Consider the following 22182-nt stretch of genomic DNA (forward strand, 5'->3'; position numbering starts at 1 on the left):
ATAGAGGACAAAAAGAAGTGTTACTCTACAGCCTATATTTGTTGTACATTTGCATCTTGAGTATGATACACATAGAGGACTTTAAAAGAAATATGAAAACTGTTTGATCTTCGAAAAGGGCAACTATATATCTGTTTGTGTTTTGAACATCTGTATGGATTGCTGCCATGTAAGAAATAGGGCTAAACAGACCCTTTGAAAAAACAAATTAGAAGTGTACCATTTGCCTACATTCTAATTTGAAAGCATTTTCTAGTGCTTTAAAGCTCTTTAGTTTTAAAAACTCTCACTCTTTCCTCTTTAGTAAAACATGTAACTATTTAGTTCATGTTGTTTTCAAAAGAAAAAAAACAAACAAACAAACAAAAAATCTGTTGTGTTTTTCTACAGTACCATAAGTAACCCAGTGTCAAACCCACAGGTCCAATACAGCTTATTCTTGATCATGTTTTATGTAGATGCCCAGCTAAAGAAGGGCCAGAGGAATATGGAAAAAAGATGGTGGCTAAACTAACTGTTCCTTCTTGTTCCTTATGGGTTCACTTTGGTGCTAAGGGAGGAGATTGGCTGAGTACAACCTCCAGAAATGGGCTCTGCTGATACTGCAACTCATGTCGTCTTTCTTGGGGTGAAACTATAGCAAATAATTTCTTAGGAAGAAGCATTATACATAACAGACTATATAGTCAGTTTGGCTGGGTTGTGAATGATGAGCCTTATCTATTAGACCAGGCTGCTATTTTCCCAACTGTTAGCATGGCATTTCTTCTCTAGATGTAACTTGTATGCTTTTTATACATTGAAGGCCAAACCTCTGTCTAGCTCACTGTTACAGTTGCCAGTAAGAGATAGCTAAGAAACTGTAAGAGACAAGCAGGTAAAAGACAAAGGTGTAGAGCTGAGAGTACATTCCAGGATTTAACTTTATACACAGCAAATTCAGGCAAATATGTTGTCTTCTCTGACAGTTCTTTGTGTGTGTACCTATAATTGTAGTGGTTATTGCTTATGGTAAAAAACACTGAGAAAACTAACATAACCATGTAGGAAGTAGTCAGACCATTGCATTTCAGTATTAGTTCATGGTAGCTGAGTGTGATTATTTGCTAGCCAGCAAAATTTAGTTGTTCTTTCAGTTGAATAACGCCTAATATATTCCTGTTCTGAATTTTACCAGGAAACCAGCAGAATGGATTCTCTGAAAAATTTTACCTAATAGTAATAGAGTATACTCAAAACCATTCATTACTACATATGTGGCATTTACATTTGAAGTCAATTCCTGTCTCAGTAGGTAAGCCATCTTTCTTGTAGTTTTCAGTTTTAAAAAAAAAGTCACTATCTCATGAATATATCTGATATTCAGCGTATTCTGAATCATTTTTCAGATTTTTTAAAAGCATCTGCAATTCTTTGATTACAAGCTTTCATCACAACTCATTCTTTCTTAATTGCTTCTTAATCTTCAGAATGTGGAAGCTTTTGAGTTCAGCCTAAGCCCAAAGTTTGGTATTTTTTATGCATTCTAAGGGCAAATACATTTATCTGGTTTTAATACAACCTAACATTTCAGATGTTTTGCTTCTCAGAATTTTTTGTTCTGCAATTTTTGAGTTTACACAAGTTCTAAATTGGCCCATAGTCTGAAGCACCTAAACAAAAAATTACAACTATGAGCAATTTTGAAGTTATAAAATATGCTAGTTTTCTCTTTCAGACTACCAAACTACCACAAAAACTATAAAACTTTTTAAAGTAAGCTAAGATAGATTTTAGTATTTTTCTGTTAACATTTAAAGATTTTGAGAAAACAAATCTGGCATTCATCACATACCAGAGGAGTCTGTTATGATGCATGTTTCTGTCATTTAAACCCAACTGGTATTTGTCTTACTGTTGCTTTCAAAGGCAGAATTTCTTAAGTTGTTTCAAATGTTATGACAATTAGTTCATAAGTTGGTGAGAAGACTAAAGATGCAAATTTTCTGGTCTACTTATGAGGACATTACTGATAAGGCTTTTCAACCAACCTACTGGTTATTTTCATGTTCCAAATCCATCATTTAACTGTTGAGTTTCATTAAAAAAAAAAGTAATGAAGCATTCATATCACATAATCTCTGAGATCGTAAATTTTTATTAAAATATTAACAAAATTTTTCTGAAAAATACCTTTCCACAGTTTGTAAAGAAAGATGTGGAGGTCTTAATTAAATTTTCTTTACCTGCAGGTAATTTGTGGTTAATGAAGTGTTAACCTCTGTGGATAATCATATACATACCTCTTTCATCTCCAGTTTGGATGTTTCTGGTTACTGTTTGATTGTTTTAAGTCTGAAGAGTTTAAAGCTACAACTTCTAGGCAGTTCTAGAATTTCGGAAGTATTTAATCTGAGGTGTGCTAGCATTTCTGTTTAAATCTGAATGTAGAAATGCATTTCATGAAAATTAAAGGAAAATTTTAAGTAATTATCTGTCTTTTTGGAACTTGTGAGTAAAACTACTTCTTAGGTTAAAAGAAATCAGTGACTTTTTAAAATTAACAATGCAAACTTTTTTAGATGAAAAGATAGATTCAAATACACCTGAAGAAGCAACACAAACAGAGGAATTGTATTCTTCACCAGATCCAGAGAAGATCCAATCACCTTTCACTCAGAAGTATCAGGCCTGTAGAGCAAACCTTCAGAGCACCAGTTGGCTTACTCTGTCTTCCAAAATGGTGTATAGTCAAGAGTTGAATTTGCCAGAAGGAGTAGAGATAATAAGTGTAAAGCCATCAGCAGGTTTGTAATTTTTTTTAAAGAATAAAATAAGGAATCCTTACCTTTCTGACTTTGGTCTTGAAATAGAAACGAAGTAATAGTGAGTTTGGTATTTGTTGTTAAAATTAAAACACCTGTAGATGGACTCCAAAGGTTTGCTAAAGTTTGCTCCTTTGACTTTATATCTTGATCCTGGAATTAATACTAAAATAAAGCATTTTTTTAATGTATAATATTTATCCAATACTAGATGCTTGCAATAAAAGGAATTATAGAAACACAAGTTTGCTTTTGCAGTCTTTTCAATAAATTTTTTGTAGGGTCTATACATAAATTTTAAGGCTTCCATCAGTAGTCTTTCAAATAATATTTTAATAAAGATTCTTAAATTTCTGAACGGGAAATATTTGATGGGAGGGATGATAAGATATTAATATTTGGGTTTAAATCATGTAATTTAACTCCTCCCTAGAGCATGAAACAGAAACAAAGGGTAAAATGGTTTAATTGTGTTTTTGTCATGTCATTTCCTTTGTGAGGCCCTGCAAACAACCCTCTTTCTCATAAAGTGCTAATGTTTTTTTGTTTCAGAATAATAACTGAATAAAAACCTCTTTACTTTTCACTTACTTTTAAAATATTTCCCCCAGTAAACATGTATTTTATTTAATTTTAGGACATCTGAGTTCTTCGTCCATATATCCTGTTTGTCGTGCACCGTATCTGCTGGCCACTTCATGCTCTGATGGAAAAGTTAGATTCTGGAGATGCAGAGTTACCACTGAATCGTCAGCTTCTTCCATGTCAGAATATAGTGCACATAGTGATGTTACATATGTATGGGAAGAATGGCCATTACTGATTGAGGATGAACTTCTTAGCAGTAGTGCTATTAATGTTCCAGGAAGGCCAACAGAAGTTAGCTGTGCACACACAAACAGATTAGCAGTAGCATATAAGCAGGTAACATCTAAAAGTAGTAATCTTTCTCAAGATTTTGTAATGCATGTTAGTATTTTTGAATGTGAATCCACAGGGGGTGGTTCTTGGATTCTAGAACAGACTCTTCATTTAGATGAGATAGGCACCGTATTAGAACCTGGTGTTAGCATTGATAGTAATTTAGTGGCGTATAACCGACAAGACATTTCTCTGTCTCATGGTGCGAATGTTATGCCCAGCATGAAGCACTTAGTACACTTAGATTGGATGTCTAGGGAAGATGGTTCACATATTCTAACAGTGGGAATTGGGTCAAAACTTTATATGTTTGGTCAGTTGTCTGGGAAAATGCAAGAACAAAATGGTAAGGAAATTGTAGCAATCTCCCATAGTGGCAGTACGAAGGCTACAACCCTTTCTAGGTTTGTTCTGCTGCGTTGTGTGGACTTGGTTTCATCTGTAGAGGGGTCACCTCCTTTTCCAGTCTCCTTGTCTTGGGTGCGTGATGGCATTCTTGTAGTTGGAATGGATTGTGAAATGCATGTTTATTCCCAGTGGCAATCTCCTTCCAAGCAGGAACTAGTCAGTACAGATTCCTACAGTGGAAGCACGCCATGTATAACTAGCTTAATGAAACAAAGCCAGTCAGCTGCCTCAGGTCTGCATCCACCAAAGCGAACCTTGACCAGGTCTATGACCAGTCTTGCACAGAAACTTAGTGGGAAAAGATCTGCTTGTGATCTGTCTACAGAAATGGAGGACTCTGGTCTTTTTGAAGCAGCTCATACATTAGCTCCCACTTTACCTCAGTACCACCCATATCAACTATTGGAACTCATGGATCTTGGTAAAGTACGTAGGGCAAAAGCCATTCTGTCCCATCTGGTGAAGTGCATTGCTGGAGAAGTTGTTGCTATAACTGACTCTGAACCTAATCATGATAAGAGGCTCAGATCTCTTACCATCAGTGCTAGTGGAAGTACTGTAAGAGATCCCAAAACGTTCAGCAAAACTGAGACTAAAGACTATGTCGAAATAGACTCTGTTCCACCATTGCCTTTGTATGCTCTGCTTGCTGCAGATGATGATTCATCTCATTCCTGTTCAGAGAAGTCTAATAATCAAAATAATCAAAATAAAAAAGATGTGCCCAATGACAGTTATGAAGATCTCTTTCAAAATACTGCTATAAGTACAGATGAACTTGTTACTTTTGATGCAGATGAAGACAATTTGAAACCAAAAGTCATTGATCTTTCTCAATATAGCCCAACTTACTTTGGACCAGAGCATGCTCAAGTTCTTTCTTGTCACTTGCTTCATTCAAGCTTGCCAGGTCTGACTAGGATGGAGCAAATGTCATTGATGGCCTTGGCAGATACAATTGCTACTACCAGTACTGACATTGGAGAAAGCAGAGACAGAAATCAGGGTAAGCTGGCTCTTCCAGGTTAAATGTACTACTGTGCTTCATGACATTTTTGGCAAGTTTTTCCTGTTCTGGAATATTTTTGTGGCTTATGAAAGCACATCATAGTTTGTTTCATCGTGTAGCCTGTATTATTTACTGTGCCATCGTAGTATTTACTGTTAATGCGGGTGCTAGTCCATCAGTCCACATGCCATAATTGTTTCTAGTTCACTTTTGAAGAGACAACTGTCTTAATGACCAGTGTTTGTTGCACTCTGCGGAGAAATTGATAATTAAATTTACGAATTTTTTTATATAACACTTTTTCATTAACACTTTCATTAAGAAGTAGTAACTTCAAAACTTTTGAAATTTTCTTCTTTTCCTTGAAGGGAAGAATTATTAATTAAGCTATTACATTTATAAACTTAAAGCATTAGTAGTCACAGAATTGCAAAGTATTTCTTCCGTTAAGACAGAAGACAAAGGCTACTGTCAGCAGTTTCTCTAAAGTGCATATAAAAATATTTAATTCCAGGTGGAGAAACTCTTGATGAGTGTGGCTTAAAATTTTTATTGGCTGTTCGGCTTCACACATTTCTGACAACTTCACTTCCTCCTGTACATCGAGCTCAACTGCTTCACCAAGGTAACTGATGTGTTTTCTTAGATGAAGTGAATCTTAGTGATGTAGCTCTATGTGTGATTGCTGTACAGTTGACATGCCTTTGCAGAATCAGTGAGTTACTTTGTTGTGTGTTTGGTTTTTTTTTTTGTTTTTTTTTTTTTTTAATACTGTTAAATATGAATGTATGCTAGAGCAGAAAATGTCTATTTTATTCTAGACAGACATCTTGGAACTGAAGCGGTATTTTTTTCTAACAATTTTTAGGTGTTTTTTTTTTTATTTCCCTAAAAGAACCAGCTTTTCTGTACTTCTAGTAGCATGTTGTTCCAACGACCTGCAGGAATGATGCAGTAGAAAACAGAGTGCGTATAACTTAGTATTATAGTACATACTTGGGAAAAAGTCTCTTACAGCCTACTCAGACTTCACAGGTTTTTTCATGTGTTTACTGTAATTACCCAATGAACTATTTCAAAATAGTTTTCTTCGGTATAGTTTTAAGTAGTTCCAACCTGATACTGCAGATGACAGAATGAGATGGACTTGATGAAGCTTAATCAAATCTAAAGGACTGTCTGTGATTGCTTCTTTCATTAGTCATCATGACAGTTGATGGCATTTCGAGTCTCACAGCTTGTCATGCCTCAGCTGCATCAGAGATTGGAATTTGCCAGGACTACTGCAACAGAGTACTGCTGAGTTAGCTCTCCAATGGAATGCTATTAGTACTTCTGCTCTTGCTGAGCTCAGAAATTGGTGAGAGTAAGTAGTACCTCCAGGGCATCTGCAGAGGTGCAGTGGAGTGTGCCATTGATGGAAAGGGACATCTGGCTGTCACTAGGGTTGCAGTTACCCATATCAAGCTATGCTCCTGCTTAGTGATTGCTATCTTCCTTGTGATTTTTTTTTTTCCTTGCAGTTTTCTTTTGTATCTCTATCCTCAAACCTGTTTTCTACTGTGATTATCTGAAACTGCATTTTCTAATCCAAGTCAAAATAGTGAAGCTTACCTTTCAAAACTTTAAAAGTTTTATCAGTACTTTCTACTTGTACTTTGTATTTGTACTTCGGCGCTTTGTATTGTGACTAATCTTAATGCCACACGCTATAAGTACATTTTGAGCTTCAGTCAGTAACTCCGTTCTTTGCAAACTTACATAGAGTTTGCAGGTGAAAAAATGTTTTCATATATATGAGCTTTCTTTAATATTTGATATGCAGTGCTTACAAATATTCTTAAATTTCTGTTGCCTCGTCAGCAGTGCACTTAAGAATCCAAAATAAACAATTCAACTTTCTTCACTTCTCCCTTTCACATCTCCTTGACTTCAGATTCTGGATCATTTTATTAATGAACCTCTTCTTTTTTTTTTATTAAATGGCTTATTATGTAGGCTTATCTACTAGTCATTTTGCTTGGGCATTTCATTCAGTAGCGGAAGAAGAACTACTGAGCATGCTTCCTGCAGTGCAGAAAGGAGATCCAACATGGTCAGAACTCAGAGCTATGGGTATAGGATGGTGGGTTCGAAATATCCATAGCCTGCGGAAATGCATAGAAAAGGTAAACATAACATTCTGAAACAAAATTACAAAACTTTTTTCAAACAGCTGTCCTATGGTGTTTACTTTCTATTTGTGGTTTTAAATTTTTAGATACGTTCAGTGTTTCTGAATTTTTCATGCTGTGTTTTTTTTGTATATATAGTTTATTGTATGAATATGAAATTTTGTATCTATTTTTGAGTACTTTTGCTTTCTAATTCCAGTGTAAAGTACATTTTGGGTTTTTAGATACTCCATTTTGAAGATGGCAGTATACAGTGCTTATAGTGGATGCTCAAGATTGAGCATATAGGGGAGTTTAAAGCAAAATTAGGAAACAAGTTATGTGAAAAACTTTCTCCTTAGAAACCTATCAGAAGTGGGGTCAACTAAGATGTTGTACATTTGTCTTGCAGATTGATATATTTCCATGATAACAAAACTTTCTATTGTTTTATTTCGGCTTGGGATTGGTGTGGGCTTTTTTTTTTTTGTTTGTTTTTGTTTTTTTTTTTTTGAATTATGTATTTTAATCATCACAGATACGGCAATATGCCTAACCTCATTATCACTTATTTTAAGCTCTTGGAAAAGCCAAATATGTTGAGCTAGAAAATGACATGCACAAGATACTTTGACCAGAAAACACAAAGTGGTAAAATGCATGTCTCTACGTTTTCTTTTCAATCTTCAGCAATTAATCATCACTTTATGAAATTTACCTGGCTTGCATTTAAAAAATTCCAAGTATTCTGGGCCTGCATTTAAGGTTACCTTACATGGGTCTTGGACTATTCTTATTGCCACTTACCCCTTTTTCCTTTCAAACATCCAAAAGTAATGTCCTGTAAATAACCTTTCTTTTGTTGTGACTGGTCCCAGCCTGTTCTTTAAGACTCCATCTGTCCTTTGATTACCAGAGCAACTAATAAATTAATTTTATTATGATTTCAGGAACTCATTTCAGACATAGGGCATTCTCATTTGGTCTTCAGAAAAGCTTCTAGAACTGGAAAAGCATTAGCTAAATGAGATCAAACAAAAACAAGTGCTTGAAGCTGTGGTATCTTCATGCATTCTTATGTCATACTCATTATGAGAGGAGGGATCGTATATTAAAGAGAACTTCCAAGCACTATAGGGCATGGGATACCAGAAGCAACAAGAATCTTACTTAAGATTCATTTAAATTTTGGTTGTTTTTTTGCTGTTGAACTGTCTTCATAGGTGGCTAAAGCAGCCTTTCAGCGAAACAATGATCCACTTGATGCAGCCATTTTTTACCTTGCAATGAAAAAGAAGGCTGTGATCTGGGGATTATACAGGTAGGAGACATGTAAGCTCTTCTGTGGAATTTCATACTGTCTGGTATAACTTTGGGAAAAAAGCTGAATGTGGTGGTAATCCAAAAGAAGCACAAATATTACCATTGAAAGCTGAGATTTTATTTCTAAATTTGTTTCTACATTGAATGAGTAGTTTTTAAGCTGCTTATACTTACGGGGGTAGTTTAGTTGTTTCTAAAGGTAGATGCTTCAAGTTACTCTCAAATCTACTGTAATTCAAATCACTGATTAATTCTGTGTTACTTTTGAGTGCTACAAGTGTAGCGTATGGAATGACGTGGCTATCTTTCAGAATTTTACCTTAAATTCAGAGAACATAATTAAGTCTAGTGCTTCATAATGCAATGTTCAGCGTTACAAACTTTTTAAAAAGTAGTTTGCATTGTCATTCTTAAGAGTACGTCTGGGAAAAATTAATTTTCCTTTATCTGTATCAATTTAACTGAAAATACCATTAGTTTTTGTATTTACTAAAGCTTTTTTATTTTTAAATGTGAAGATACTTTGAGTGTGGTAAGAGCCTCTGCACTTCCTAATGAACAGATCTGTGTAGAATTCTGGCATCTGAAGAAAAGAAGAGCCAAAATGCATCTAGTAAAACATATTTTTATGAATTATGCTCAATATGCAGGTCCCAAAAAGATAATAAAATGACACAATTTTTTGGAAACAACTTTACTGAGGACAGATGGCGTAAAGCAGCATTAAAGAATGCTTTTTCTTTGCTGGGCAAACAGCGTTTTGAACATTCTGCAGCATTTTTCTTGTTGGCAGGACACTTAAAAGATGCAGTGGAGGTAATAAAATGATGAACTTCTTTATAATGTGTAAGACTGTTATATTGTCCCAAACCTACAAATATAATGAATGTGACTTGCATGTTGCATTAGTATGACCCCTAAAGATTCTGGGTTTTTTTGGGCTCTTCCTCCTTCCCTGCCTCGTTAATGACACATACAAATCCTTGATCTTTACATTTTGATTCTATTTTAGCTCTTATACTAATGATACTAATAAGTCCCATGGTTAATTTCTCTCCAATAATATTAAGAGGCCTACCTGCCATTATCTTGCTTTCAGATTGTCTGCCCTGTCATATATGAAGACAACATATTTTTTCGTTAGAAAGTTCCAGATCTAAAAATTAAGACCTTTTGGCAGTGATGTGGGTTGGCTCTTAGAATACCTTCACAAAAAAAAAAATATTTTCTGGGTCTGTTTGAATTGAAAAGGTGGGAGGAAATTAATCTCTTAGATAATGAAGGATTCATTCTGTAAAGTTTCGTAACCAAAATGTCCAGCTTCAAGAGGTGATGTGCACACTGACAATGATTTATTGAAGCCAAGTGATTTCAAAGATCTATTCTCATCTCAGACTTAAACTGAAGAAATTTCATATCAGATCTTGCATGTAATAGTCAGCCACAGCTATTCCGCATGGTTCTGCTAATGTTTTATGAAATTGATAGAGCTACTTATCTCAATCTGAGCAGATTCATGTCACATCCTGTCTTGTGATCATTTTAACCAGAGGAGAAATTATGATGTTTAGTCCTGTGAATGTATTTATTTTCATTTAGGTCTGCCTTGAAAAACTGAATGACATTCAGTTGGCTCTTGTAATATCAAGACTTTATGAGTCGGAGTTTGAAGTATCTACTACTTACAAATCTGTACTACAGAAGAGAATTCTGGGACGTGTGATTCCTGGAAAAGAGAGCTCAGGAAACACGCACAGTGACCCTTTTCTGCGAAGTATGGCATACTGGATTTTGGAAGATTATAGCAAGGCTCTTGACACTTTGATTAAACATTCTGTTGAAGGAGGTAAGAATATGAGTACTTTGCTTGTTAGGTTCATTTTAACTATTTGTTCATTTAAGTAGCAGTTTCTTAAAGCACAGTCTGAACAAGACTAGGTACTGCATGGTGTCACGTGAAATGGTTAAGGCAGAAAATCTGAGTGATAACCAATTCACCACTGTCAGTCCAATCAAGTTCAATATATATTAAACTGTTATGATTCGGATACACTAATAGAGGACTGCACCTTCAGTCTAGTCGTGCTCACGAACTAGCACGGCCAGACTTTGGTCAGGTTCAGTGAGAAACTGAAACAACTAGCTACTTAAATGGTACAGTTTATTTAAATGACAGATACAGAGGTTCTTATGATTGCCAGTGATACATACACTGTCTGCAACGCATGTGCTAATAAGTGTATATATAAAGCACACAACAAAGTTAAAACAATACAGCCAGGCTATAAAAAATGGAAAAGAGACTTTCTAGAAAGATTTCTAAGTTCTTAAGTCTTACCCAAAGACGTCCCTATGGGGGTGGGAAAGCCCATCAACTGGTCCCAGAGGTTCATACGATGGTGTCTTCCCCCCACCTTCCCCTTTTTCCCAACCTATTTTATGCCATTTTTTACCTTGAAGGTGGAGTTTGAGTGACTCTAGTCATAAATACCTTTATTATGATTGGACTAAAATTCTCTCGCCTCACATTTAAAGGTATAGATTGCAAAGACTCAGGGCGCAGACTCAGAGAAGAGTGGTTGCACTTGGAGGCGGGTAGCCTTCGGGATGGAGGTGTGTTTTGGTATTATAATGACATTATAATGAGCAAAGTTCACACAAAGGACAGCATTTCATCAAAATCCAACAGGACGTTGGCTCAGGGTGGCCAGCATGCAGCTTATCAGTTCTGTGGTACCACCTCGTCTCCATATCTGCTGTACCATCACAGGGAGAGTCCGTGAGCTCTCCAGCCCATTTCTGCCCGTGTTGCTTTGCAAGCAGTGTTTCCCGGGAGTCACAGGTGATGTGGTGGACTCTTCGCATACCAGATGCAGCTGCCTTTTTGATTTCATACCTTTCCTTAATGTGTGAACAATGCTGTATTTTGGTCGTTTTAGTAATTATTCCACACATGGTTGCTCACTGTTGCTAGTAAATAGTTTTCTGTAGCAATGTCTGTGGTTTTTATAGTAAATGTGGTGACTGTGTTGTTGTTATCCTGTATCCTGTGAATGGATACTTAGTTTATCCTTTAGGGGAGTGAATATCAGGATGAGAATGACCCTGGAGTGATGTAGCTGTGTTTCCAGCAGCAGTTTAAAGATTAAGAGACAAATTAACTTCAGTAGTTGATTTGACTCTGTCATGACCAGGGAAAAAAAATTCTGATTGTACAATTACACAGCAGAGTCTGGAAGACATGGTGTTTTGTAGCTTTTAGTCCTTGGGAAGAATGGTTGACCACAATAACAAACTGCTATAGAAAAGATACTGATACTTACTATGATAAAAGCAATTCCACATGGTGCCTGAAATAGCATTTAAGTCTCCTAAAGTGATATTTTTTTTTTCCCCTGTTCACTTGAGAGCTTTATAGGCCTTCTAAGGATCAGTTGCATTATTTCTTAAAGTTAACATTCTTAAGGCAGCTAAATGTCATGGTTTGCACCCAGAAGGCAACTGAGCACCACTCAGCTGCTCACTGACCCCATCCCCCTCAGGAAAGGGAAGAAGCAAATAAAGCAAAAGGCTCAGGGATCAAGGTAGGGACAGGGGGCAATGACTCTCCCATTACACGGGCAAAAGACAGACTTTAGGGGAACAAAAGAAAGAACATCACTAATTCAAACACTGAAAACACAACAGACAGGGCAAGACAGTGAGAAGCATTGCCACATCTTAAAAACTCCTTCCCCCCCCCCTCCCCGCTCTTCCTCCTGGGCTCAGTTTTGCTCCTGATATTTCTACCTCCCCCCTCCAATAGTACAGGGGAGAGGGAATGGGAGTTTTGGTCAGTCCACCACTCCTTCCTCTTCAAGGGGGAAGCACTTCTCATTCTTTCCCTGCTCCAGTGTGGTCTCCCTCTGACTGGAGACAGTCCTCTATGAGCTTTCGCCAGCATGAGTCCTCCCCATGGGCCACAGCTATTCCCAAGCGGCTCCAGTATGGGTCCCCCTGCGTGTTGCAGTCCTCTCAGTGCCAAATCACAACAGTGGGGGCCACTTCTTCCCTCAGAGTCCCGGCTTCCTTTAAGTTCAGATGCTTGTCCTGGTGTGGGCTCCTCCACGGGCTTCAGGTTGGCCTCTGTTCCACCATGGGCTTCCATGGGTGGCAGAAGGGGCAGCCGTGCTGTCTTACCACAGGATATGGGGGATGTGTCTCTGCACTGGTACACCTACCCCTCTTGCTCCTCTTTTCTTCCACATACCTCAGTGTTCTCGTGGGTGTCTTCCTCGCAACTTCTCCTCACAACTCCCACTCCTCCCAGGTTCCTCTTCTTAAATATGTTATCCAGAGGCCCAGCCACCATCACTAACTGGCTCGGTCATGGCCAGAGGTGTGTCTGACTTGGAGCTGGGGGAGCTTTTGAGAAGTTTCTCACAGGGGGACACCTCTGTAGCCCCCAACAACCCCTCCCCGAAAATAAACAAAAAACAAAAAAACCAAACAGCACAAAGTTTCAAGTCCTTAGTAGTTAGCATGCTACCTGATTTTGGTTCTGGCAACTGAGGGAAACTTGATGGGGATAAATGAAAACTCAAATCACAGGAGTTGCATAATAGAATGAATATTAAAAACTAATAGCCTTCTGACGAACATAGAACTTTGCAGTGGATTAGTTCATACAGAATGGTAGGCTTTTTTTTTCCTCATGATGCAATATCTTTTCAGATGGAGATGGCTCATCAATTTGTAACCCTGCAGTGTTTAACTTCTATAACTACTTAAGAACACATCCTCTCTTGTTGAGACGTCATTTTGGCTCTTCTGATACATCTTCAACGCACATTTGCCTAACAGTAAAAAATGGATTAGCTGACAAAATCAACCTAGGTGAAAGACGATTGTTTTTCACCACTGCATATGCTCATCTAAAAGCTGGTTGTCCTATGTTGGCCTTAGAAGTGTTATCAAAGATGCCCAAAGTTGTCAAGAGGTCAAAGTCATTCTGTAGATCACCTAGTTTAATGGATACCAGTAAAGATTTTTCACCATCTTCTCCAGTTAAAGAGTTGGAAACAAAAGACCAGTCTTCCAGTGTTGATTGGTCACAGCCAATGTTGAATGGACTAGGTTCATCTTCAGATTGTTCATCAGAAAAACATTCAAGTTCAACTCTTTCCTTCGACTGGAGCCAGCCGAGTGTGGTAATCCAAGATGAACACTTGGAACGACAGTCAGACAGTGATGAAAGTGATCGTGAAGATTCTTCCCTGGTAATGAAAGAGCTAAAACCTCTGAAGAAAATAGAAAAATTATATGAAACAAGTTCTAGCTACACAGAATCTTTTAGTGTAGTTGATGACAAAGATATTCTAAGTCCATCAGAAGATATCATTTCAGCACAGCTGAAGTTTAGAGCATGCTTGAAAATTCTTACTGTTGAGCTTCGTACGCTGTCAACTGGTTATGAGGTAGATGGTGGGAAGTTGAGGTATCAGCTTTATCAGTGGCTTGAAAGAGAAGTGGTAGCTCTTCAAAGGACTTGTGATTATAGTGTTGAAGTAGAAGAGATACAGTCAGGAATTAGTGTGATGCCAGAGGAAGCTACATTACGTGAAAACACTGAAGACTTAGCTGACCAGCAAAAAAATATGCTACAGAAAGAAGACTTTCAGAAAAGACGTCAGTGGCTTCTGAAATACCAGTCTCTCCTGAGAATGTTCCTTAGTTACTGTATACTTCATGGCTCTCATGGTGGAGGTTTGGCATCTGTCAGAATGGAATTAATTCTGCTATTGCAGGAATCTCAGCAGGTATGTGGGGGAGCTAAGTTTGTGTTTTCTCTGCTTTGGGTTGGTTTGTAGATTTTTTTTTTTTTAATGTTTTTCATATTATTGTTTAAAGTTTTCCTAATATATCGTGCTGTAGCACTTGCTTTATAATAAATGCAATACTGGTTTTAACATGTTTTCTGTAGGTTATGGAGTTTTTGTTTTTTAGAATCCCCTTCCCCTCTTTCAAAAGTACTTTTATTCCTTTTTAGGGAGCTGTACTACCACTTTGTGTGTGTGTGTTTCTTGCTTATTTTTAGGAGCAGTCAATACAGATACTTTCCAGCCCTCTACCAGAGCAAAGCTCCATACCTCTTCTATTTGCTTGCACAGCTAGTGCCAAAACAGTGGTGGCTAATCCACTGCTACATCTTGGTAACTTAACTCATGATATATTACATGCCATAATAAACCTTGATTCACCACCTCATCCAGATACTCAGAACAACAAGGTGTGTATTTTTTTTATAGTTGTTTGGGTTTGTTGTTGTTATCATTGTCGAGTTTGCTGAAGACATGAATTTTCTTATGACACTATGGAAACTTTCAGGTGTGCCTACCTGTAACAAGTAATAAAACTGTGGAACATAAATATTTTCTGTAGTACTTACTTGAGCTAAAAAAACACCCACTGATTATTACTTATTGTTGAGGTGCTGAGCATCTGGTTCAACAAGTTGAAGTAGATTGGCCTCTCAGGACTTGAATTTGTCCAAGGTGACATCTTTTATGGAAAACATCTTGTACTACATTATCAGTGTCACATTTGTCTTCATGTCAGGGTGTTCATTACTTCTGTTGTATTAATGGTGAACTCTGCATTTCAGTCTGAGACCTATGTAAAATTAAGTTTTGATGTGTAAAAACTGATAGTCATCAAGTACAATAAACTCATACTTTTTTGTGAAAAAAAGTTCATATGTTCATACAGTAAAATATAGTCTGATTTTTTTAAGTTATATTTGTGTAAGTTTTCTTTTTTATTTAACCTTGGACTGGAAACCAAACTTACAGTGTTAGGTTAAATCTCTTCTGAAGTTTTATATGTGTTAGATCCCAAATAATATTTACTTCTACTAGGGATTTCTAGAGAACACTGAAGGGATTGCTCAGTTCCCAGTCTGTGCTTTGTTTCAGAGGGAACAGACAAATAAGTGTAATAAACTCATTTCTTTAACTAAACCTTTTTGATCAACTGATTCTCTGGCTCTTTACATTTGTGTGATTTGTCATACATTAACAAAAATGTATCAGCTATGATAAAAATAGTGATCAGTGTGATACTGAGTAAATAGTATGTGCAACTGAACAAGAATTGGTCAAAAACTAAGCTGCATTATAATTTCCATTTGGAAGCAAAGCCTTCAAATTCTGAGCCAGCATGCATGGTATAATCACAACTGTTGTATAGATGTTTAATATGTTGCTGTTTCTTAATTGAAAACGTTGCAACTAGAGCTGATCTGTGATTATGTGTTGGTGGGGTGTTTGAGTACCTCCCCATCTCTTTCATTGCAAAGTGAGTTGAGGTATCTGAACTGAATTCTGAAGAGAAGGTGGCTTTGTACGTGATTTTTGCCATAAGTGCTTATACCTCCCATATTCAGTGCTTGTTCCACTGTTACAAATCTGTATGCATGAAAGGCTGTGATATTAACCACTGTTCATCTTGAGTGTAATATGTTCTATAAAATTTTACCTTACAGATATATGTAATGCATACCTTAGCAGCGTCACTCTCTGCTTGCATCTACCAATGTCTTTGTGATGGCCACAGCTACAGGTAAAGGTCTATGAAAAGTACTTTTTAGAGAAAGGTCAATGCAGTCTCACTATAGTGGTGGTATAATAGTGCACTAGAAGGCAGTGCTTACACCTGCCTGCATCTAGAAAGGGCTGTCGCTTGAATAGTTTTAAGCATAAGTGGTTTTTTTTGTTTGTTTGTTTTTTTTTAAATAAGTACGACATCCCACTTTTCTGTTTCACAGCTCATTTCAAGCAAATCAGTTCACTGGAACAGTGTATCAGACAATGCTATTAACTCAGCGCCATTCACTAAGAACAACAAGCTCAGAAGAAACAGTGACTCCCAATACATCACCTGCTCAGTGGCCAGGTATCTAGAGTTGATTTATTTCTCTCCTCTTAAGGAAAATGTAATTGTCTGGATCTATTGTAAGAGCATGTAGTTATGTGAGTTATGCTCTGAACTTTCTAGCAGTATTTGTAACAGTTGTGTGATAAAAATAAGTTCTTACAATAATTTTTTAATCTTCATTTTTCAAAAAAGATTTAGGCTAGTAATTCCTGTTATTCATGAAGTCAACTTTATTTATATTGTTTTCTCTTGCTAAAAAATATTAATGGGAGCTCTAGTAAAGGATAAGTAAAAGGAAAGTAGTGTGAAGTGTTGTCCTGTGCTCTACTTGCTCCCTCTGCAGGCAGCAGATCTGTCTCACCATTATTCTTCCTTTACTCTTGAAAAGGACTTGAAAGGCTTAGTGTGTGCTCCATCTCAGAATGGTTGTAGCTTGTGTGCAACTTTTGAACTAACTTGAAACTATTAACAAAGAGAGTTTTATAATGAATTAGTGTTTCTGTAGCTCTAAAACCCACACAGGACTTCAGGTAATTCTTAATGTGTGCTGGGTTCTACAGTAATGAAGCTACACTGCTCATATTGGAGAGAGTGTAGGCTACCTAACTTTAATGTAAGCATAAACAAGAAGTATGCTTTCATATTATGGGACTTGGTTTTTCAATAAGAAAACTTTACATTAAAAAAATCTTTTGGAGAATCTTAAGCATTCTTTGTGTTTGATGCTACACAGTTTTTTCTTTTCTGCAGAACATTCTGTACAGATTTTAGAGAGAGATCAGACTGTCACCTGTTTTTTCCTTACTTATTAGTTGCAGGGTTAAATGTCTAATGAATGAGACAAGGGATTGTCAGCAGTTGTGCTCATAGGTAACATCACCTTGAACTGACTTCTCTTTTTAACATCTTCACAAGCTTTCTGTGCAAATGAGAGAATATGATACAAGGTAGAATTCTTTGGCCACTCCTATTTCTATATTTACTTATGTACACAAAGTGACAGGGTTGAAGTCACATCTGAAACTCTGCAACTCTTTGTGGGAGCATAAAAATGCTACATGTTTGCTACTTGGGTGAAAGAACACTTGTCAGACAATGCATAATTCAAGTTGGTGCCTGTGATTTTTTGGCTGGTTTTACCACTAAGTGAGAATACAGCATTTCAGCTTACAGTGTTATGCTAGAGTTACAAACCTAAATAGTGAAACAAGCACCACAGGAAAGTCAACAAGCAGATTACTATTAAGTAGAAGATTTGGATGCTATCTATTGAATATACTGTGAGGCACCTTTGCGGAAAGAACTGAGGAGCCAGAAAAGAGAGACCTTGAGACATGGAGGGAAGAAAGACTCATATAAGTAATGTAACTAAATGTTGTATCATAGAGTTTCAGTACCAGGGAGTTGCATGCAAGCTGCCAGTGTTTTATTTAAGATATGTCCCAAAATTGGAGTGCTTTTTTGTGATATTTTTTTTCCCCTTATTCTTGAAAAGTTGCTAAGTATTTCTTTAACTGTTAGTCTAAAACATGAAGCTGAAAAGCTGTAATAAACTGCTAAAAATAAATAACATGCCACTTTTTCCTGGAGTTTTCAATTTCCTCTAAAATTTAGAATTTCTCTACACTGGAAAATAACGTAGGTTTGCCAGTCAAAATACCCATGATAATCTGAGGAATGTTTACGTATACACGTATGCTCTTTTTTTTTTTTTTTTTTTTTTTTTTTAAATAGGAATAACAGCTCTAATACGTCTCTTGAATTCTGCTGGTGAGGAAGCCCAGCCAGGTCTCACAGTTCTACTTTGTGAAATTCTAACTGCGGTCTATCTGAGTCTGTTCATCCATGGCCTAGCAACACATTCTAGCAATGAGTTGTATAGAATTATGGCTCATCCACTTAACAACAAAATGTGGTCTGCTATCTTTGGAGGAGGTGCTCATACACCCGGCAGAGGACAACTGCAATTAACAACAAAACCTGGTTAGTTCTATTGTTTTACTTATATTTGTCTTAGTTTTGTTTCAATAAAATTACGTTACTGCTGAAAGTATAAGAGTAATTGCTTTAAATAGTTTGCGTTCAGTAAGAATTCAGTATATTTTTAGATCTGCAAAGAAAAACAAGGATCTAAAATTATTGGCATAGATTTTGTTTAGAAGAGAGTAGGAAGCAGAAGTGAATGTTATTGAAATAAGGTTTCCAGCTAGTACAACTGCTGTAATGTGAGGGGGTTAAGTTCATTTTAAAGGGAAGATTTTCATTACTGTCACAACTTAGTTTTTAATGTTAATTTTAAAGCTTTCCAGTTCTCTCGTAACAGGAATATATTCCCATTTTACAAATACAATGTTTTTTCTCTTTGGCAGGTAGGCACTTTCCAATGCCTAGCCCACATCAGGTAGTAGTGTTCTCCATGGAATGCGTGGGGTTTTCCAAATCCCTTACTGCCTTCAGTACTCATAGTCCTACCAAATCTTCAGGCAAGATATTAGACTTAGTGCTAGGTCTCTACATGCAGTTTGCTATGTGTGATTTTTTTTTTTTTGCATATGTAGAAAGACAGAAAAACTTCTGTTTGCAAGCCATGACATCAAAATTTAAAGCAAAGCTTTGTAATTAAAGCAGCAGTTGAATTGGGCCTTTTTTTTTAAAAAAAATGTCAGTGTTATGTTCTTAGTACACTTTATTTGAAATCCATATTAAATATAAAATTACTTTGACCATGGTTTGAAATGATCAGAAGTGTTTCATATCTTTGTTGGAGAGTTGCTTGTTTTGCTTTTTGAATATAAGCATTATTATGCATGTGGATTTCTAAGTGTTCATTCTAGACATCACAAAGAAAAGGTGTCTCATCGATATCCAGTTTTGATATTCTGAGAACCATTTAGGAAAGCATACAACTTCAAGTTTTAAATTCAGAAGATTATAAATTATCCTCAGGTCCAGAGTTAATTCTGTAATGCTCTTCTTTTTGGTACAGGTTTGTGCTTTGTAATTTAGCTGTACTTTTATAAAACCAAGAGCAATAACCTTACCAATTATCTAACTTTTTAAAAGGAAGATTTTGTGAAGATAAATTTACTTAATTTATGTACATCGTATCTGCATATCTATCTATATAAAATATAACTTAAACTGGATAATTTTTATTATTATTTTGTTATTATTGGTACTAGATGTTGCGTTACATATAAAAATGTCTTATCTTGCATTTAAGGAAAACTGAAAATGTAGTCTGTTTAAATACAGACTTTGTCAGTCATTTAGAAAAGTATTTTCAAAGTAGAAGTTCTTTAATCAAAAGTGAGTTCTTATTCTACATCTGATCATTTTTCTGTGTGATATTGAATAAATATTTCTCATTATAGTTTTTTTAAAATATATTTGCCATATCAGAATTGTTGGAAGGCATAACTGGCTTTTGTTGGCAATTCCAAGTTTCTTAGGCATTGGTAACTATACTGAGGTGTTCTAATGCTGGTGCTACTACTGTTTTAAAATAAGGTAATTGTTTTACATAGAAATGTATTCTGAAAGGGGTACTAAATGCCTGTTTACTGCATGTTTTTATTAAAAATGAATGCTGGCTGTCTGATCGCAGAATTGGTAAAATTTGCTGGAAGAATCAAGATGAAACTGAAGATTTAAGGGAAGAAGGGACCTTTTTGAGTACTAATTTGTAGGGATAATCAGTCACTGGAAAAGGGTCCTGGAAGGGTTGCTGAGTCTCCGTCTTTGGAGTTATTCAAAACATGAACAAACTAGGCCATCACCTATGTCAGCCCAGTTCTGAACAAGGGGTTGGTCCAACCTATGCAATTCTAGAATTCTGTGCATCTGTTATTTGTTTTTAATGTGTGTTTATATAGAGCAAATTTGGAGGAAATAATTTTGGAGAAACATCTTTCTCTGTCATTTTAAATTAAAAAAAAAAAAAAGGCGGATGGGGAATAGACCGCCAGTGAAGCAGAGGAGTCAGATTAAAATCAGCTATATTTTTGTGTCTTTCCTAAAATCTCTTGCTTTTTCTTTTGGCACCTAGAAACAGTTGCTGAGAAGTGACTGGAGTGCTTGTTTCAGTCAATTACGGCATGTTCTTCCATAATATGTTTTACACTTTGTTTAGCTTCCCATTTTGTTATGCATAACTAGGTTCTTTTCTCTTAAGTTTATTCTTATATTTTTGTGAAATGTTTTCACTCTCAAATGGAGATCAAAAGACAAAAATGTTAACACTAAAAATTCTAACATAGTAACACTTTGTCCTATATGTTTTTTCTTCTTTGCCCCGTCCGCAATCCTTTAGCACTTTATCTGAATGTGGGTATTGATCTCCAAGTTTAAAACTTGTTTTAAGAGATTATAGTGCTGTGAACAGTGCTCAGTAAATTTATGTGATTTCCCTTTCTGCTCTTTGCTGTAGTTGACTTCAGCATATGATAGATTTGGATATAAAATTTGTCTTCAATAAATATGATCTTTCTTTTAGAAACAAACTGAAAAATGGGAACCAAAAAATAGTTCCTGGTAGTCTTGTAAAATCCTGACCTCTCTTAGTTTCTCAAACAGACTAATTCCTATTGTTTTTCTGCTTCTTTCACAGTAAAGATCAGACAAATCATAGCAGTTCGAATGCTTTTTTTAGAGCTGCCTCACATGTTATACTTTCCAGCCACGTTCCTTGGTTTTGCAGTTGCAGCAAATGATTTTGACAAACTGGGTTAGCATTTGAGAATATACATTATGTCTTAGAACTGTGGATATGTTTTGTTTTCAAAGAGACAATTAGCATCTGAAAAATTGCCCTTTCATTGATTATAGTAGATCTTTTCAGAATTGTATTTACCATATATTTTCTCTTCAAAACTGCCTCAGAAAACTGTTTTGTAACTTAAGTCTATATAGATATGTTAAATTCTCTGTAATCCAGAGGGTTCTTAAGGAAAAGTTTGAATTTTGCCTTAACAGTTAGAAATCCATTATTTCATTTCTTTTATTCAGTTATTTCATGTTGCAGGAGTAAATTAAATGCAAGATTACTTCTTAAACTTGAGTATTTTACAAGTACACTTTATAGACTAAAAGTTGTCATTTTGGGTTTCAGATATAGAAAATCAGAAATCTGATAATACTTTACTATTAAAACAAGTTATTTTTCTCAGCTGATTGTCCTAACTTTCCAAGCAATTAAAAAACTTTTAACACAAATAACATTTCTGAGTACTTCAGTAGGGAGAAGTTATAAACTGTCAGCTCTTACTGTGATGAGTTTTGCCTAACATGTCAGAGGTTTTGAGAAACAAGTGCTTTGATAATGAGGATGTGCACATAAAACTTATCCATGGGATGTGCAGTCCTGCTGTCAGTCTTATGCATGTATTTCTCATTAGATCCTCTGGATTAATCTGTATCTTTTGCTTTCTCTCCACAAACCATTATTGGTGACCTTCTAGAAAGCATACTGCCATTAGCAATTTTATAAATGTCTGACTTAAAGTAACAGAGCATCTAAGCAGAAGATTAATTTAGCGTTTGGCCAAGTTTTGTTTAGGCAATTGTAAAGAAAAAACAAAACCTTAAAATTTTTGCATTTATCTGCTTACTGTGAGGTAGTTATCATCCAGAATCTAAAACAAAATAACAA

General features: G+C 36.1%; 1 protein-coding gene across 3 annotated transcripts in view; it reads left to right on the forward strand.

Moving 5' to 3' along the window:
• DMXL1 (Dmx like 1) overlaps positions 1–22182 on the forward strand; it is an 85127-nt gene that overhangs the window by 35841 nt on the left and 27104 nt on the right. For 2 of the 3 annotated variants that reach the window (XM_032993278.2, XM_032993280.2), the window contains exons 16-29: positions 1178–1294; positions 2562–2786; positions 3442–5139; positions 5657–5767; positions 7141–7310; positions 8519–8616; positions 9269–9434; positions 10218–10464; positions 13332–14416; positions 14695–14886; positions 16141–16217; positions 16423–16550; positions 18267–18515; positions 18902–19015. In XM_032993278.2, the coding sequence (XP_032849169.2) occupies positions 1178–1294; positions 2562–2786; positions 3442–5139; positions 5657–5767; positions 7141–7310; positions 8519–8616; positions 9269–9434; positions 10218–10464; positions 13332–14416; positions 14695–14886; positions 16141–16217; positions 16423–16550; positions 18267–18515; positions 18902–19015 (4677 nt within the window). The remainder of the gene's footprint in view (positions 1–1177; positions 1295–2561; positions 2787–3441; positions 5140–5656; positions 5768–7140; positions 7311–8518; positions 8617–9268; positions 9435–10217; positions 10465–13331; positions 14417–14694; positions 14887–16140; positions 16218–16422; positions 16551–18266; positions 18516–18901; positions 19016–22182) is intronic. The other variant, XM_032993281.2, reaches the window with a different exon arrangement.

Source organism: Tyto alba, unplaced genomic scaffold, assembly GCF_018691265.1.
Source record: "Tyto alba isolate M040663 unplaced genomic scaffold, T.alba_DEE_v4.0 Super-Scaffold_13, whole genome shotgun sequence".
Classification (NCBI taxonomy): Eukaryota; Metazoa; Chordata; class Aves; order Strigiformes; family Tytonidae; genus Tyto; species Tyto alba.